The sequence below is a fragment of the Anguilla rostrata genome, chromosome 7, assembly GCF_018555375.3.
Source record: "Anguilla rostrata isolate EN2019 chromosome 7, ASM1855537v3, whole genome shotgun sequence".
Lineage (NCBI taxonomy): Eukaryota > Metazoa > Chordata > Actinopteri > Anguilliformes > Anguillidae > Anguilla > Anguilla rostrata.
This window is the reverse complement of record NC_057939.1, coordinates 52,636,037-52,654,677: the sequence shown is the minus strand read 5'-3', so window position 1 is coordinate 52,654,677 and position 18,641 is coordinate 52,636,037. Positions and strand designations below refer to the sequence as shown.

The 18,641-nt window shown below is 42.3% G+C and overlaps 1 protein-coding gene across 3 annotated transcripts; it reads left to right on the top strand.

Annotated features, from left to right (window-relative positions):
• The first annotated feature begins 613 nt into the window (after positions 1–613).
• Positions 614–17,020, top strand: LOC135260018 (cytochrome P450 4V2-like). 3 transcript variants are annotated; one of them, XM_064345073.1, is made up of 11 exons: positions 614–1,075; positions 1,386–1,450; positions 1,943–2,028; positions 2,846–3,036; positions 3,535–3,604; positions 3,935–4,061; positions 5,037–5,210; positions 6,781–6,883; positions 7,369–7,503; positions 7,941–8,120; positions 9,333–9,545. In XM_064345073.1, exons 1-11 carry the CDS (start codon positions 883–885, stop codon positions 9,488–9,490), a joined length of 1,482 nt encoding a protein of 493 aa, XP_064201143.1. In that variant the 5' UTR covers positions 614–882; the 3' UTR covers positions 9,491–9,545. The 3 variants fall into 3 exon arrangements, with proteins under 3 accessions (XP_064201143.1, XP_064201144.1, XP_064201142.1); XM_064345074.1 differs by lacking the exon at positions 9,333–9,545 and adding an exon at positions 16,921–17,020 and having other exon boundaries at positions 619–1,075; positions 1,386–1,498; XM_064345072.1 differs by having other exon boundaries at positions 619–1,075; positions 1,386–1,498.
• The last annotated feature ends 1,621 nt before the right edge of the window (positions 17,021–18,641 follow it).

The window sequence follows — 18,641 nt, the reverse complement described above, 5'->3', positions numbered from 1 at the left end:
CGTAATTAACGTGCATTAATATTATGTGGCGGTGGTGGGTGTGGCCAACATGTGAGATGGTGCATAAATGCTAAATATGACAAAGAAATGGATGCATTCACAGTTTATCGGGGTGAGTCTGAAGCAAAGAACGGTGAAAACAAACCTGGAACACAAAACCAAACTACCTAGCAGAGGGCCTGGAGAGACATCACCAAAACTGCAGCACGGGGGTTATGTCTGTAAAGGACCAAGCAAAGGCAGTTGTGCTACATTGATGTCACGTCAGTCGGCCAGACCCCTACTCTTCACAGATAACATTTGGTCCCGCTCTGGAACGTGGGGCCGAATTTTTTTTTGTGATTAATATGGAGTCTGAACTCATCATTTCAGATATTTGGCTTGCTGTTCCGTTTCACCATTCTGAATGACCGGAACTCAGAAAAAGGCAATATCACGCAACGAGACTTCGGTCCAGTTGAAATTATTTTAAAATGAACAACAATCCCCACTGAACAGTCAGTTGGAAGCAATTACATACCTTTGCACAATCCTTCCAGTTTGTGGCAGAGATGGTCTGACATGCCCGTGAACAAATGCCCTCTGTCTTCCCCTCACCGACTGGCTGAGGGCTCTTTGTCCAGGTGCATCTACTCGTTCTGCGTTTAAGCCAATCACACGCTTGCATTTTCTACCAGAAAACACACACAACACAGCTAAAATGGACTTTTAGGAACCCACGGCCTGGGCTTGTGCACACTAGTTGCTGTTTAACAGAAAAGGGGATGCTGGGTAGAAGGTCAGTCTAAAGTTTAAGTAAACTGGGTTTTTTTGACAGAGAGAAAAATAAAAAGACTCAGACTGCGAAGCACAAATAACAGCTCCTGTCAACACCTCACAGAGATGGCGATCACATTATGGGTGCACATACTTTGGCTAACTGCGGTAGCCATTTTCCTTGCTTTTCTGACTTACACCACATACCAGCTGCTCAGCGGGTACGTACGTAAATGGTACGAGATGAAGCCAATTCCTGGAGTTGCTGGTGCTTACCCTATCATAGGCCATGCCCTGCAGTTTAAAGCTAATGCCGGAGGTAAGCAATGCCAGTCTGGTTCATCGAATGTTTCACCATGTCTGTTGCATTAGTAGTTTCACTGAACTTGTGAATGCTACTGTGAAGTCATTGGCCTGTATATCTCAGTTTGTGTGATTATGCTCCATGCTTAATGTGCAATGGCATTGGCTCTAATAACGTAATAATAAAATGATCACATGACATAGACTTATCAGGGTGCCACTTCCTGTGAGGTGTGTATTTTTCACATCCATTTTCCGACTGTGGAAATGGTGCTTAACAGCTAATCCACTGGCCTGTTTGTTTTTTGGTCGTTGTTTTTCCGTAGATTTCTTCAGTCAGATCATAGAGGGAACGAACGAGTTCCGGCACTTGCCCTTGCTGAAGCTGTGGGTAGGCCCTGTGCCGTTCATTGTCTTATTTCATGCAGAGACTATCGAGGTAACGCACCTCCTTGGAGCAAGAACTACACATAACGTCTTACTGTTTCACTTTCTGGAAAACTCTAGTTAAAATATGTTTGCCTGCACTAACATGAGAGAATGGACGCAGCTGAGCATACTGTATGTGTATGGGTAAAGGGTCTGAACAGGTTAAGAGCAATGTCCTTTGCCAGACTGCAAAATGGCTATTAACAGTCTGATGCTAATAACAATAGTAGTAGTTGAGAAGTATTATAAAATGCATTTCCTTTTGGAAAAACAAACAAAAAAAAAAACTTAAAAAAAAGATGTTAGTAGATGCGTAGATGTTAGTCAATCTGATGATATCAACATGTGTTAGTGGTGTAATAGTGTGAAATGATAATTAAGAACATGTAAATGCAGCCTGTATTTGTTTTATCAGACGTGGTTGCAAAGAGTGCAGTGATATTTTGCTCCCTAGATGGTGCTGAACAGCCCTAAGCACTTGGATAAATCATATGCCTACAGATTCCTGTACCCCTGGCTTGGAACCGGTCTTCTGACTAGGTTTGTTTCACATATTTTATTCACTCCACATATACAGCAACATGCTAAGAACTGTTATATAAAAAACCATCACATCTGGAGTTGGGAGTTCAGCAAATCGATACCTTCATAAATCCAAACCTTTGCACACCTTGGTGCTTCCATTTTAAATTAATCTGCAGTGCACAGTTCATTGGTAAATTAGTGGAATAGCAAATACACTGATTGTATGGTTGGTGAGTAGTTGCACATTTAGATTTAATTTCAGAAAGAAATGAAGAAAGTAGCTCGGTTTTATTTCCCATCTGAACCCTGGGGTATTTATCAAAATTGTCCCGACCTTTAACGGAGGAAGATCAAAGAATTATACGCCGAAAACAAATCAAATTTCATAACATTAAATTATGGAGCACTCTAGAGAAGGTAACTGAATTACTTTTGAGGAAGCAAAGAGACTCAATGATATCTGTTAATCGATTCAGAGGTTCAGTATACATCCACCAGTTTAATAAATCCCTCTCCACTGAGTCAGTCTCATTGAGAAAAAAAAATGACTAGAAACTTACACGTTAATATAATGAATCGTTAGATGAATACAAATCTTGATAAATAAAATTTGCTGCTGTGAAACATTAATCTTTTCAGACACAGAAACGTGTGCAATGGAGTAACAATCTGACAATCTTTTATAATCTTTCCTGGCATGTGTTATGCATGTTCTGTGTTAAATTAACTCTGATAGAGTTGAATTTACACTGGGCGTTTTACTGCATAGTTTCGCATGAATCACATTTTAACGTGCTCGTCTCGTCTCTTTTTTTTATCTCCGCGGATGTAGTACAGGTGACAAATGGCGCAGGCGGCGGAAGATGCTGACCCCGACTTTTCACTTTTCCATACTGACCGACTTCCTGGAGGTGATGAACGAGCAGGCGGAGGTTCTGACCGAGAAACTGGAGAAGAGGGCGGGGGGAGGACCGTTTAACTGCTTTAGCTTCATCGCGCTCTGCGCGCTGGACATCATCTGCGGTCAGTACATCGACGCATACAGATGAAAAGTATTTAATAAGTCCACCATTTAAAGGGGAACGGTGCCTTCCAGGTGTTATGATCCAATTATGAGGTGTGGCAGACCGCGTACTGTGAAACCTTTAATTTCCAGTCAGACCAGAAAAGCTCGTTTTCATAAATATTTGAAAAGTGCAAGATGATTATAGGCCTACAATCTTGAACCTCTGTACCTAAGTTTGATGGCAGTCTTGTTATGAACCCTTTTATCTAGTGTGGGGAAAAGCAGTGAGAGTAAAAGAAAATCAATCTTGAATGCTTGAAATTGGCACATTGGCTGAGTAATTTGATTCATTTTCATTTTGATTTCTAGATAAAGGACAAACAAAAGGGTTCATAAAAATAAAGCCAGGTGATGAGTTGGACTCCATCTATGCAGAAAGAACATCATGATGAGATTCTGTATTAATGTGCAGTTTCCCTTGCGTGATATAACAAATGCCTGTTTTCATCTTTCAGAAACTGCTATGGGTAAGAAAATCTATGCACAGAATAACTCTGACTCAGAGTATGTTCAAAGTGTTTACAAGTAAGTGACATTTTGAATGCCCAAACATAGACCTATTTCAAAATGATATTGCGGTAAAGTTGTGTTTTTGTGTGACATCAATGCCAGTAGAACATACATCAAATATCTTTATTTAAACATCATATTTGTTTTTACAAATTTAGACTTTTGTTTTATAGTTTTATCCCCCTTATTTTTACTTTTCTTCCCCCAAATTTGAAATGCTCAGTCACAACTGTAAGGCTGTCCCATCAGCTAAACAGGAAGACTTGCGATCACCCTGGGCAACTGATACACCTCCCATCCCTGAACAGTCCTAGAGCCAATTGTACTGTTCATGATTTCTTGCAGGATGAGTGATATCATTTCTCGTAGACAGAGGACACCGTGGTATTGGCCAGATTTTATCTACTATTTTCTTGGAGAAGGAAGAGAGCACAACAGAAGGCTGAAGATCCTTCACTCCTTCACTGAAAGTGTAAGTAAACAAAGTAGGTCTTCCGGCACAGGAAGGAAGATCTCCCATTAGTGACCACTGTATCCTCATTTAACTACAGATTGAAGCATTTGCATGTACTCTCAGAAAAAAGGGCTTTTATGGTTTGTCTCAATTGGGGGAACCATTTTTAGTTCTTTATGGAACCCTTTATGGTTGGTGTAAAAAGCGTGAACCATTTTGCCCAACTTAGAACCCTTGAGCTAGATAGGGTTCCTCTATGGAGACACAGAGAAGTCTCTCGGAACCGTTTCTTCTAATTGTGCTATGTACAGCTGTTATGGCGTTGCCAAGTAATAATCCATCGATGTTAAACCTGTCGAATCCTCTCTGGCCTGAATTTCCTGGAATTTTCACAACTCTGTATTCTGTTAACGCTGCTAATAATAGCCCTCTCATGGTAATGGGCGTTTTATGGGACAGAGCATCTGCTGGTGATAATTTATGAGACATATGAAGTAACACAGTCTGTAATTAATATACTTCCTCTCAGCAGCTCTAGTTTGAGTCTGCACCAACTACGGCATTAGCCAGTTATGAGCAAGAGTCTGCAGCGATGATTAAAAAAGGACAAAATGTAATGAAATGACCAGAGAGGCTTAAAATACATAGTAACACTTCCAGTGTTAATTCAACTCTTGACAGACGTTTGGTCCCACTCTGGAATGTCCATTGGCATCCATCTTTGTATCACTTATAGAGATTCCATGTGCATGAGACACATTTCCATCCATATTTCCCATATCCCTATGTTTATTTAACCCTGTCATTGTTTCCCAAATTACTTATTTTCAAAGCCACCTGATCTCCTTGAATCATCTCTGCAATCATTCTTCGCCAATGTAGAGCCAGGGCAACACAATCATTGACGTGCCTATCCCAATTCCATGGCAACAGACCAAAAACTGAGCATGTGCCTCACAATCTTCTCATTGGTTGAATTCTTCAACCATGCAGGTAATCAGAGAGAGAGCGGAATCTGTGAGGCATGTCGACTCGGACCGTGAGCCTGAGGAAGGCCCGAGGAAGAGGAGGGCCTTCTTGGACATGCTTTTGAAGAGCACGGACGAGGAAGGACGTGCTCTCAGCCACAGGGATATTCAGGAGGAGGTGGACACGTTCATGTTCGAGGTAAAAGCAAAATGGCCAGTGGCAGATCTCAGCGCCCTCATTTGTACCTCCTTCGGCATGCACTTATAGTACATCGCTTTTGATAAAAGTGTCTGCCAAAGGAATGTAGTAATGTAGTAGTAATGAAGGTTTCATACTTGCTTGTAATAAACGAGTAAGAATCTGATAATTTGCAATTGAACCATTTCACGGTCCCCAAACTGACTCCGTCTTCCGAAGATAATTTTTGCTCAAGCAAACTGCCCTGTACTGCCCCAGCAGCCATTAAGAGATGACTCATGTGACCCCGGAGATGATCTCCCTGCCCCACTACGTGCAACGTTTTATAAAATGTTTTATGAACTCTCCTGTTCATCTCCCATGAGAATATTTAATAAGTAAACCCTGCTGCGTATGTATGAATGTCATTGCACAAAAGTGACGACCTCTGAGAGGAAGATGATCCTGTAGGCTAAAGGTGAACGCATTTTACTAAAACTTTTACACATATATTCTAAAATATAAACCCGAAAAACTAGTATAAATGGTGATCTTTTTTTAAATCATGAGATTGATGGATTAATATCACAATAATACAGAATACAGTTACAAACTGCTCTGGCTCACAGAAGATTCATGCTAATATCATTACACGTATATAAAGGGTCTGCCTATGACAGGAAATATGTGGTCTTATCTAAATCACTTTTTCCAGTCTCATTGAAGCCAGGCAAGCAGACTCTGTCACACGTGAAAAATCAGTATATGTCTCACCAAGATATCCGTATCAAAAATAAAATCTTATGCCTGTCCCCAAAATATCCCACTGTTTATCAACAGACAGTATGATAGTGTGGGTCAGTCTGGTAAATAATTACAAAGTTCACTCTGTTAAAATAAAACCAAAAACCTGGAAAATAAATAGAATTTCCTCATTGTTGTGGTGCAGGATTCTACTTTAAGTACAGTATATAGTGGCCAGAAAAGCAGAAATATTATTACTTAAAATATTTTTCCATAAAAATTACATTATATGTGTAACAGTTATATAACTTATAATGTATGGTGATCTTATGTAACATTTACAAAAAATTACAGACTGAAGTTTGTAGGGAAACCTTTATGGGTACTTAATGCTTTATAGCTTTATGTTAAAGTCTAAATAACTCCTCTGTGTAACAATTGATTTCTCATGTCACATTCAAACCATTGTAAAAAAGAAGGTTCGGGAAAGAGTAAGACTACATGTTTTTCCTACATCAAAAGCAATCTAAATCTTTTCAGTGTGTTACAGTATCAGCAAAGGTTTTCAGATATTATAAACTGTTTTATTATTATTTAATATTTTTTTCCTTCAGAAATCACATTTCAAAAGCATATGCTTAAACCACATAGTAAGATGTTCTGTGTTAACTCAACTCAAATAGAGTTCATGACTGTCCAATTATGAAAACATGTACTCTATCTGAGTAAAGTATAATCTATCTGAGTTATTTCATGCTGAGCCTTTTACAGTGTAGACAGAGAGCATTCAGAAGAAGCCAGCTGTTGGGATGATGGTAGTTGAATGTCCCTTTATGTCCTCTGTCAGGGTCATGACACTACAGCCGCCTCCCTGAACTGGACCCTGTACCTGCTGGGCTCTCACCCGGAGGAACAGAGAAAGGTCCAGCAGGAGCTCCAGGAGGTGTTTGGTAATCCGAAATTCCCCCCCTGCGTGAAGTACACACGCTGCGACATCCACTGGGCTCTCTCCAATCACTTATTTTACCTCCCCGCATCCTTTCCTCGCATCCTTTCCTCGCTTCCTTAGCTCCCCTCAACAGAGGACGTGAGGACTAAAGAAACGAGGAAGCGTGTATTAGGCCAATAGAACGTTCAGTCGAGCGTCAGTTTGGAGCCACGTCAATTACAGATCCGTCAGATGTGGCAAAAAAACTTCCGCAAAGGACGCACTCGTGTTTCCTCGCTCAGACATCCTTCGAAAGCCTCCTAGCTCTCCTCACTCCTAACTCCTTCAAGAGGTATCTAACGGGTTTGAATGCCCTTAAAGATGGCGGACCTCGGTCAATTTCCGGGTTGGTCGAGGAGACGCAGACATAAAATAAGCGCTTGGAACGAGCCCCTCAGTCCCTCGAGCCCGGAGTGACCTTTTCGCCCCTTCGCTCCCTGGTCTCAGGGTCGTCGGACCGGCCGGTAACCACGGACGACCTGAGGAGGCTGCGCTACCTGGAGTGCGTCGTCAAGGAGAGCCTGCGCCTCTATCCCGCCGTGCCGCTGTTCGCGCGGCGCATCTGCGAGGACTGTGTCATCAGTAGGTGGCGCCAGACCGCCGCAGCGCCACCTACTGGTTGGAGAGCCGTGGAAAGTGGAGGAGATCATTACACATTACATTACATTACATATTACATTACATTACAGGCGTTTAGAGGACGCTCTTATCCAGAGCGAATCACACAACATTTTACATACAGTAGCATTTACATTTATATTTACATTTATACAGCTGGATATTTGCTGAAGCAATATTCTGTGTATTCTGTGTTGATTTGGAATTCAGTAGTTTATTTCTTAGCTGATATATGGTTAAATGTATGTGAAACAGAAAAGCACACCTCAGACCTCCAGCGACAAAACTGCACACATCCTGCCGGCGCGCAACGTTGCATAGCACACATTCTGTACCCTTTTTATGACCGTACAGTTTTTATGAGGCGTCATCTGAATCTGAACAATTTTTCCCTTCTGCAGACGGTTTCAAAGTTCCCAAAGGGGTCAACGCGGTGATCATACCGTACGCCTTGCACCGGGACCCGCGGCACTTCCCCGACCCGGAGGAGTTCCGGCCGGAACGCTTCTCGCCCGAGAATTCCGAGGGGCGAAATCCGTTCGCCTTCATTCCGTTCTCTGGCGGAGTGAGGAACTGCATCGGTACGTTCGGGTTTTTGCGAGGTTACCACCTCACTTATCTTTCTGAACGGGGTTCTCATTCTTTGTCAAAACCTCACCGTTGGTGTGAAGCAGTATATATATATATACACACAGATATATTACAGTGTGTTGAAACAAACAAATTTAAAATGCATGGATGTATTAGTTGTTCTTTTATATTTGGTGCAGTAGCCTTCCCTTGTAAGCACTCAACGGTCCAATATTAAGTTGGACCTAATACTGTTCTAATACTAGACCAATGCGAATAGTCCTGATATCCTGAAGTAGTCTGTCTTGAACCCTCTGGATAAAAGTGTCTCCTAAATGCCTAAATGCATATAGGAAATGTGTACAGACAGCGTGGCACATCTGAAGATTCCCAGAAACATGGCTCAGGACCTGCAACGTGTAGCATTAAACATGAAAAAGTAAAAAAGAGAGGAACAAGACTGGAAAAAGGCTTTGAAGACAAAATCTAGGACCAGGGACCAGTCACAATCCCCCTCCGGGGGTTTCTTTGCAGTGTGGCAGGCATTTGTTCTGATATCGTGGCTGTCATCCTCCGGTTCATTCTAATGGTGTTTCTGAATGGCCGGCCTGCCTCCAGAATCCATCATCCATTAAGGGTTGTCTCCGTGCAAAAAGAGAGCTTTAATCTCCCGCGGGAGGGTGCAGACCCACTCGTCTGGGCTGTCTCCTCCCACAGACTGTGACAGATCGCTGTTCTCAGACTACTTTTGCAGGGCTAAATGGTCCTCTGTACACAGAGGAGAGCCTATGATGAGAGACTAAGAGTGAAAATGCTTCTTTATCGTACTGCTATCTTTGTTATTCTGTGCACTGTCTTGTGCTTTAAGAATGAAGGAAAATTCCGAAAGGAGTTTATTCATGAAACATGGCAGCCTGTTCATAGTTGTAGGTGAATGAGCTGGGAGCTATGGCCGTTTGCTGGTCTGTGCATGAATTTGTGTATACCGGTGTGACTATACGCTTGTGTGTCCTATGAGTGTGTGTGTTTGTGTGTGTGAGTGGCTGTGTGTATCTATGCGTTTTTATTTGTGTGTGTGTATGTGTGTGTGTGTGTGTGTGTGTGTGTGTGTGTGTGTGTGTGTGTGTATCTAAGTCTGTCTGAATGCATGTGTGTCTCTGTATAGGTGTGCTTAATGTGTATGGGAATGCATTTCTCTCACGCTTGTGTGCTCTGGGCTGCAGGGCAGCGCTTCGCTCTGATGGAGGAGAAGGTGGTGCTGGCGTGGCTGCTGCGTCGCTTCACCGTGCGCTCCTGCCAGACGCGGGATGACCTGCGACCCCTGGGGGGGCTCGTCCTGCGCCCGGAGAAGGGCATCTGGATCAGGCTGGAGCGGAGATGAGCCACAGCCAATCAGAAGGCTGCTTCTCTGCACCTGTCACCATCCAACACCCCCCCCCCCCAAAAAAAAAACTAAACACATCCTCAAGTGATTTACAGACCTTTTATTTGCTAATCTCACTGGCCCTGTTCCAGTTGCCTCGTAATTGTTTATACGATAAATTCCAGTTTCTTTGCTCAGAAGATTTTTTTCTTCTTTTTTTTTTGCGCATTGCAATGGACTTCACCGGTATGACTACTGGAGAATAGCTCTTTAATCGTCGCGGGAGGTTATGAATGTCTTATTTGAACGAAAACGACAGCGTAACAAACAGTAGAAGTGAAATCAGTGGGGAATTTAACCGGTGGTTTGTAACATGTGGGAGATTTTTTTTTTCTGTGTGGCTTAGGAGTAACGGCACAAATTGGCTTGAATCAGTGAAACAGAGCAATGATAACAGGAAATGGTGCGAGAAATAAACTCACTAGATCTATTACCAGTGATTTATGAGAGGTCGGGCACTGTGAAATTGAGAAAACCGAGCAAAAACCCCAGTGAATCAAAACAACTCATCATATCAGGGAAGTGGTCCAAACGGCCATCTCAGCAGACCTCTCCATTTGTAACAGGACTTTAAATATTGGATCATATGGACTGAATTTTGCTTGGACCTTCTGAAGCTTGGGACTCTCTAGTTCTATGGCATGTTTCCTGTAAGGTTCTACCAGCTTTTCGTGGATACAGAAGCACCTGAAATCACATCTTTTAAAAAAAAAATATATATTTCAACCCTAACAGAAATGCTGTGGATAAAATTTATTTAAAATATGTTTCCAATCCCCCTCTATAATTCATTAGTTCTAAGCACTGTATAAACCTTGGATGAGTTCAACCAGCAAGACTGCAAGTTTAAACAGCCGAAGCACATTGTCTGTATGGCACTGTGCTGTATCTGTGATCAGACCACCATGGTGATACTTTCTAGCTTTTATAAATGACTAATCTGAAAAGTGCAAGATCGCATGGAGCATGCGACATAAAATCAATCAACGATAACTAATATGAAGCGAATACATGAGGCGAATCATTATGCGGCAGTTATGCATACAGTAGATGGGATTTAAAGAAAAATTACAGTTATATGGCACTAGATGAAGTCTATGAAGATGAAGTCTTTGTTATTCATTTAAGCTGTCTGATTTTTAACCTTTAATATAATGGCAGCTAACAATATAAATTCAGCATTCAGCAGCTCCTTATTCATTGTGAAGCAAAACAGTGCAAGCAGTTCTATTTGTCATCCACAACAAAATTCATTAAGTGTTATGTAATTCTATTCCATGAAGCTACAGCTGTATGCAGCATGCATCATTCACCGTAGAACACATGCTCTAACTCACTTGTACAAAGTCTAGCGGAGAGAAATGTAGCCTACACCACCAAAGGAAAATTAGTTCTGCGTTGATCGGTTTTACCTGCACACTGTGCTTTTTTAATTATGTGAATGCGAAATGCAACAATGCTTGCTAACCACACCTCCCAGTATGTTATTATGCTGCATGTAGTGTGTGACTGTGTATGTATGTTGATGCAATGTAATGTGTGTACTGATGGGGTATGTGTGATGTGTGTGTGTGTTGTATTGTGTGCATACTGTATAACACACTTCCCATAGTGTCCACAGGAGGAGTCTACACCTTATTAACTCTTTTTGTTGAGGAATGCGGTGGTGAGGCACATGGAGTTGATTCTGCATGGAGTTGTAGACTGAAAACCTACATGGCTAGTTTGGTGCAGTGGTTCCCAGCCCTGTTCCTGTAGGTTTTCACTCCAACCCTTTCAAAGCAACCTCATCAGACCAGAGCTCACAAATAGATGTGCTAATCCGTAACATGCCAAATTAGGGTAGATCAGGAACAGGCTGGAACCTATTAATATTTTCAATGTTTCAGCGTGGTCCATACTGCAGCAGTCTCAGGAAGTCCGTGTCACGGACCACGGCCGATTTTTGAACATAATCAAATTTCTTCACAGATAACGTGTCAGCGAATGGGTTTTTAAATTTTTTTTATATAGGGCAACGCATGTCCCTGGAACATTCGCTAAATCACTGAGCAAATGCTCTCGCTGTGATGTGCTAATGAATCCCGCGCAATCCGGCCGTCTATTTTTACACAATATGGGTTCCCTGGGGCGAGCGGGACGGCTGAAAACTCCTGAGCAGCTGGGGAGGGCCAGCAGAGACTGTGCAGGCAGCGGGACCTGCTCCACGCACTCATCACAACGCAAGAGCACTAGGGATGACCCGCCCTACATACAGCACAGCAGTAGGATGCAGCTCCAACTCTCACATGGCGCCACGTTATCTAACGCTGGCCAGGCCACTTCTACAGTATGTATATATGGTCAACACCTGGGCTTCTAACATCAGCCAGTTCTTATTGATAAAACATGCTACAGTATACATTTAGGTAGTCTTATAACCTGTCGCCACCAGCATCAGACATGTGCTAGCCTTTCCTTGAAAGAGACAGGAATCGCCTTCCAAATTTATTTCAGTTTAATTTATTAGAAGTCCAATCCACAACATTCAAACAGGAAGGACTCACTGCTTTTCATTATGAAGTTACAGCCAGTCTTTCTCAGAGCATTGCAGGTAAACTGAAGACAACAATGGTAAGGAGACAGCTCAGCACATCTAAGATAGACGCTTCATAGCATAGAAACTGCAAACAGGAACTCATGAGTGTGCCTGCACATAAAATTACCTGACAGCAGAAATTACTACAAAGCATAAAGCTTCCGCTATTGTCCAAATAATACCACAATCATGTTTACGTGTTCATGTGCGCCTGCTCGCGTGATGCCTAAAACTTAGTTAGCTCGCTAAAAGAATTTGTTAGCGCAAAACAAAATGTGCAAAAAACGCAGCAGAAGTGTTGTGCGGATTGAAGTACGGTTACACGTGATGCACTTTCGCTACTCACCAAAGGACAGTGAATCTAATTTAGAGCCGTACTGACAGGCCTTGTGAGACCGTACATTTGTAGTCGCGTTGGCTCAGCGTACTCCGTCAAGATGGCCGTGCGTTCCTGGGCGGCTCTCATTCTCAATCTGTCCGTCGGCCAGCTGAGCCGTGCGATCGCCAAGGCGTTCGAGCAGGAAGTGAGGTCGGAGGCCTTGCAGACCTCTGCACACGGGCGGCTCCAGAGAAATTAGGACTTTCCCGCCATCTGATGCCCGTCGTCCCGGGCGACGCCCGAGGCTAATTGCATGGCCACCTGGCTACATGGCCACAGCTGGCAGCGCCCAAGTCCGTGGTTCGATAACTTACTGTGGCGTCTTAGCAGGATGAAAGCACCTGAAAAGCATTGAGAATACAATCATTAAAACTGCCTAATTTCACAACTTGCTTGGAGTTTTACGTTCCTCAGTCACATGCCATAAGAAGTGGACTGATAGGTAAACCACAGGGGAAATGCAGTCTCGGTGATGATATGATTAAATCACTGTTATAATCGCATACCTCAGAGGAGGCACTGCTTAATTATATACAACTGCAGTACAGTTTTTAAAGGCATAGGTGCTGTATTTTATATTGTATTTATTGCATTGTGTCTTAAAAACTACTGTGAACATTATATTCCAAATCAAACCATTTTGAGTGTTCTATGGCTAAACATTACGTTCTCCTTTAAGCAATGTGACACTACTGTCTCTGAACCCTTTCCTGGATAATCACACAAAAGCTGGCAGTTTTATTTGTTTTGAATCTGGTTCCTTGCACATTCGTCTTTTTCAGCTCATTTTAAGTTTGTTTTAACAAAACATTATATGGTATTGCAGGCCATTCTGGAGAAAGTAGTGGGGTTATTTAGCTGAGGTATATTTCCTTTTATCATCAATTCATCGTTTGTCATGTTGGATTCAGATGCTGAACGTTCACCTTCCATTTTGTATTTTCAAAACTATATTTATTTCTATTTTATACTGTGTTTTTCCTCATTGCGCCTGTCATGGATCAATGTTTATCTTTGGATTCATTCTACACATTCCTAGTGTGATATGAGCTCAGATCGATATAGTGCAGATGTTTTTTGCTTATTGAGAATGTGGAATTGTTTTTTTTTTTTGGTGTGTTGTTTTTGCACCTCTACTTGTTCTCCTGCCTCTGTTCCTCCTCTCCTCCTAGGCCTTGACAGTCCTTGCCCTTTTTTTGAGCTTCCATACTTATTAACCTTCCTATAAAATGTCCTTCTACACCTCTGTTCAAACCATTCAGCCACCATAATTGGAGCCCTAAGCGCTCTTACTTTATCTATAGCTGGAAATATATTTATCCTTGAAAAACGATCCTGTTCTGTACTAATAAAACTGCTCTGTAAGGGCATTTGAACTGTGCCACTGAATGCCTTTCATTTATTTGAAAAGTGCCACAGTGAGAAGTTAAATAATGAAGTACTTCATTTATCAGAATAACCCGTAGCATTCAGTGTTTTCATACCCTGTGAGGTATTTTTCCCCAATTAAATCTTTCCCTTTCAGTTAAATATGAGCACTACAAAAGGCATGTAAAAGTCACATAGTTGAACTTAGGTTTCGCCCATGCAACAAAAAACATTATGAAAAATTTAACCTTTTGCTTATGATATCCAGTTGGTTGAGGACTTCATACGGCGTTTGGTTTCCTCCTTTACACTAACACTAGCACGACTTTCTCATTTTTCTCAAGTTGGATTCCAGGTTTTGGCCAACCGACTAAAGAAACACAATGTTCTTTGAGAAATATGCCAAAAACAGTTCATAGCAAACTGTTGATCTCAGCCCCACTTGTTGCTTGGTGAGCACCATCTTGGCCCATGCCAATCTCCACATGACAGTGAATTAAATCATTCTCAGTGATTTCTGTCATAAAACAACTGATGGTACTTGCACAATTAAAGTCCCCCACCTCCCCCCTTGGTGTACAATTTTACAATATTACAATATTTACTATACAAACAAGGCTGGAGAGACAGTAAAGCTCTACTGCTTTACATGGTCATGGACAGCAAATCAAGCGTCTCACTGACAGACATGACCAATGCTGAACAGCTCATTCAGAAATGCTCTTCCTCGGCGCAAACTGGGTACACACATACTTTTGGTTAGCATCAGCAACTCATCCTGTGCTTTTTCCTGGAAGCTACCCCCAAGATTTTTTCTTCTTCCTCTGTCCTCCTCAAGGCGAGAGATAACAAATGTAAGAATCTGGCAGGATTGGAGAGTTACCCTACTACAGCTGAGAGTGGAGGCAGGGGTGTAGCACAAAATTCTGGGCCCTATACATAAGCAGTCTCTGTGGGCACCCTTCCTCTCTTGATCCATGTCTCTCACGCATCATTCCAGGCTTTTAGAGGGCCCTCCCCCCATTCGGGCCCTGGGTAGTCAGTCCCACTTTTCCCCCCTCTACGACGCCCCTGAGTGGAGGCTAGGTATTCCCGGCAGTTATTTTGACAGCACCTAGAAGAGGTGGGGGGGGATTCACAAACCAATCAGACAGTTCCTATGATGAGAATATCCATACAGGCACAAGGGATGGTTATTTATAGCAGGGAGGGCGCAGGGTAGAGGTGGAGGATGATTGTTAATGTGACTCAGGTTGTCCTGCATAACGATGAGTGTGTATGTACTGTAAAACCGTGCTGAACATCCTTCTCCTGCTCTCCTCACATTCTGTGTGTGTCTCTAAAAGGTAAACAAAGAAAAGAAGGGGAAGAAAGGAGTCTGAAAGGTTCAGAGAGAATAGCATTAATAAAAATGAAGGTGTAAAGTTGAAAAATCCCCTGTCCTTTAGAACCGAAGCCTCCCGCAACCAGCCCACACAAAGCCCAGTTTCCAGGCTTTGATATCGTCCTTGGCGAATTGCGAAAGTACTTTAGAAGAGAGAAGAAAGGCGTTATCCTTCTCTTCATAAATGAAGAGAGGGAGATTTCATGAATAGGGGGAAAAAAACAACTCTTATCAGCTGCACTTCATAATGACAATCTGAATAGGTCACGTTATAATAATATTCTTAATGAATAGACTTGAAATTGACAGAACAGAGCCATCAATTCACTTGGTTGTTTTAATTGATAACTTTGTTTGAAAGGGCACTGCAGGGGATAATAATCTCCTTTGTCAATATGGACATTGACTTCCGTTAGATTCCTCTGTGGTGGAAGGCTGTATTTTTGTAAATAACCAGCATTATTCCCACGCCTCCACATTGCAAAACGTGACCTTAGAAAGAATAGCCTGGGCGTGCTAATGATCAAGCCTTCACTGTGTTTCAGTAGGGCTCTAGTCTTTCAAATGCTAGAGCAAGGCCTGAATGGTTTGGCTCAAGAGGATTAAACTGGGTTATCATGGGCAGAATATTTTTATTTATTCATTGAATTTGGTGAGCAATGCTGTTGTGATTATTAGGCAGATAAAATTACGTTTCACAAAAAAGCCTCTAAGTATCACAGAGTCAGCATGTGTGTCTTCAGCACACATTTGAAATTATATTGAGAACATTTCATATTCAGTAGATTAGTGATCCCCAACCCTGTTCCTGGAGATGTACTGTCTTGTAGGTTTTCACCCAAACCCTATCAAAGGACACCTTGGCAGCTAGAGTTCTTGTTGAGCTGCTAATTGGTTGAATCAGGTGTGCCAAATTAGGGTTGGAGTGAAAAACTACAGGACAGTAGATCTCCTGGAACAGGGTTGGGATCCACTGCAATATTAGACAAAGGGAAACTGAGTAAACACAAAACAAATTTAAAAAATAATTATTTCATTTATTTAATGAAAAAAGTTATTGAACACTCATCGCGTTTTTCACATGTCAAAAACTGAATTTAGTCTAAAGATCTGAAACCATTCAGTGCAAAAAATATGCAATAATAGAGGAAATCAGGAAGGGGGCAAACACTTTTTCACGGTGCTGTAGGTTCAGTGACCCCAATCTGGCAACAGATCAAGGGAGACAAAACAGGCAACCCAGATAGGACAGGCTGTGCTCACAGTGCATTCCAGTATAAGCTGAGGCTGTACTGTACATCATCGCTAAATCTGAAATGTCAGAGATTCATAATCCTCCCCCCCCACCCCAAAAAAAAAAGTCATACGGAATTCCTCCTCTTCCAAGACACACAGCTGATTAATTACCTGTACTCCTAGAAGAGAAACTGAGGTGTCCTGCAGGCCAAACCCCTGTATCCAGTGGGCCACAGCTGCAGAGATATTCAATAAAGACCTCAGTCATATCTAAAAACAAACTAGCTCTTGAAAAACACTACCACTAAATGTCAGTTATTCATTGTTTTTTTTTGTTTGTCTGTTAACGCTTTTGTTTTCATTCCATTTGAAACAATTATTTGTTGCCGTTGTAAATTGCTATTACTGCTACGGTCTTGCACTTGTTGGACCTTGTGTTTCAGGAGAACACAGCAAAAGAATTACCCAATAGAGGGAAGAAGAAAATAAAAGAGAGAAAAGCAGAGAAAAGAGCGAGTGGAGAGGGAGGCATCACATTGGACAGAAAGCAGAACATTGAGTGCTGCATGGACAGGGGAACACGGGCCCATCACTGGATGTGACGGGATGCGGTGAGTGGGGTTGTGGGGGGGTCACCGAGGAAGATGAGGTCCATTTGACCCCCGACAACGGTCACCGGACTGGGGATTTTGGGGGGGGTGGGGGGTGATGTTGGGACGGGAGTGTCAGAGGGGTTGGATTAGCTGGAGAGGCATGGAAGAACGGGCTAGGGGGAGACTGAGATTAATGCTGAGGTCGGCCAGAGGTCGAGCCTGATCAGACGAGAGCGATGGAGGCTCTCCAGGAGAAAACCCCCTGGAGGCCTCACAGAGGCCTTTTCCATTTAGCGTGAGTGACACTGGAATGCAAGGAGGGTTTTTTTTTTAAAATGGCGCTTCACAAACCATGGGTCAGGACCCACTGCTTCTTCCAAGGGGAAGTTTTACCGGGCCTAACCGATATGAACAATGATATCTGCAACCATACGTCTACCTGCATGATACTGTAGGCTCGTTTCAGTACTACATAAAAGACTTATCTGAAGTCAATAGCTTTTCCCTGGAGGTATTTAGATGAGCATTTGGACTTACACAGAGTAGTCCTGTATTCTAGACCAGAGTTGCGCTCGTTCAGAAGCAGTCCAGGTAATTATGAAGGAAACAGAAGGATGGCAAGCCCATTTTACTTGTTGTCACGAGCAGTTTACCGGACTAAGGGGACTGGGCTGGGGGAAGGGGAGGGGCTCAGAGGAAAGCAGTTGCCGTGGTGGCAGTTGCCGTGCAACAGGTTGACTGATGGAGAACATGGACAGGACTCAGATGGGGGACTAGAAAGATCTTTGGTTTCCAGAAGCCATGACAGCTATCTCTATCAACTCTACTGGTACTACCACTACATACAGTGCAAATAATAACAATAGCAAAAATGTTATAATGATAACATAACTTTGAGTAGGAATCCTTTGAAGGAATTTGAGTTTGATGTCTTTTCTATGCAAAATGAGTCATGCCTGTCCACCGTGTCTGTCAGAAGACCCATCTGAACAATTATTAATAATCTGTTCTATTATTCATCTGTAGTCTCCATATAAAATATGTCATGCAATGAGGAAGATACGCTAGTCAGGAACAAAAAGGGACAAAAAAAGAACATGATTCTATTCTATTTTTTTTTTTTTAAACTAAAACTTGGAAGTCTTTGCTGTTCTGATTTGTTTCCAACAGTGCTTTCCTACCACCAACAGACAGCTGTCGGACATTGTAAGTAATTAGATTAATCCGAAGAATGCCAAGTATGTAAGGTGACAAAATCATCAACATAAGCATGGTTTACATTATACAGTGTCTTTGATCCATGGTTTCATCTGAAATGAAGTTAATAAACCTTAAGTGGATCACATTTTTGGCATTCACACTATCCAAAGCTCGTGAACATCCTTAGTGAACTTTACATTTGCTGTAGGAACGGTAATGTAAAGCAGTGTGTGTGGTCTGTCGATTTCAGTGTTTTCAAGGCCATGTGCAACGTGCGCTGTATGCACCTGTCATTCATCCCTTCAAAGTTATAATGTAGACCAGAGTAAAGGATAACCGATTCTTTTTTATCTTGTTGAAGAGTGATGTAC

Bases quoted from the DNA above. Each gene is read 5' to 3' on its own strand.
- LOC135260018 (XM_064345072.1), top strand. From the start codon at position 883: ATGGCGATCACATTATGGGTGCACATACTTTGGCTAACTGCGGTAGCC. The intron at 2,029-2,845 runs GTTTGTTTCACA...CCGCGGATGTAG, and splicing joins GGAACCGGTCTTCTGACTAG to TACAGGTGACAAATGGCGCA. The intron at 6,884-7,368 runs GTAATCCGAAAT...CCCTGGTCTCAG, and splicing joins GGAGCTCCAGGAGGTGTTTG to GGTCGTCGGACCGGCCGGTA.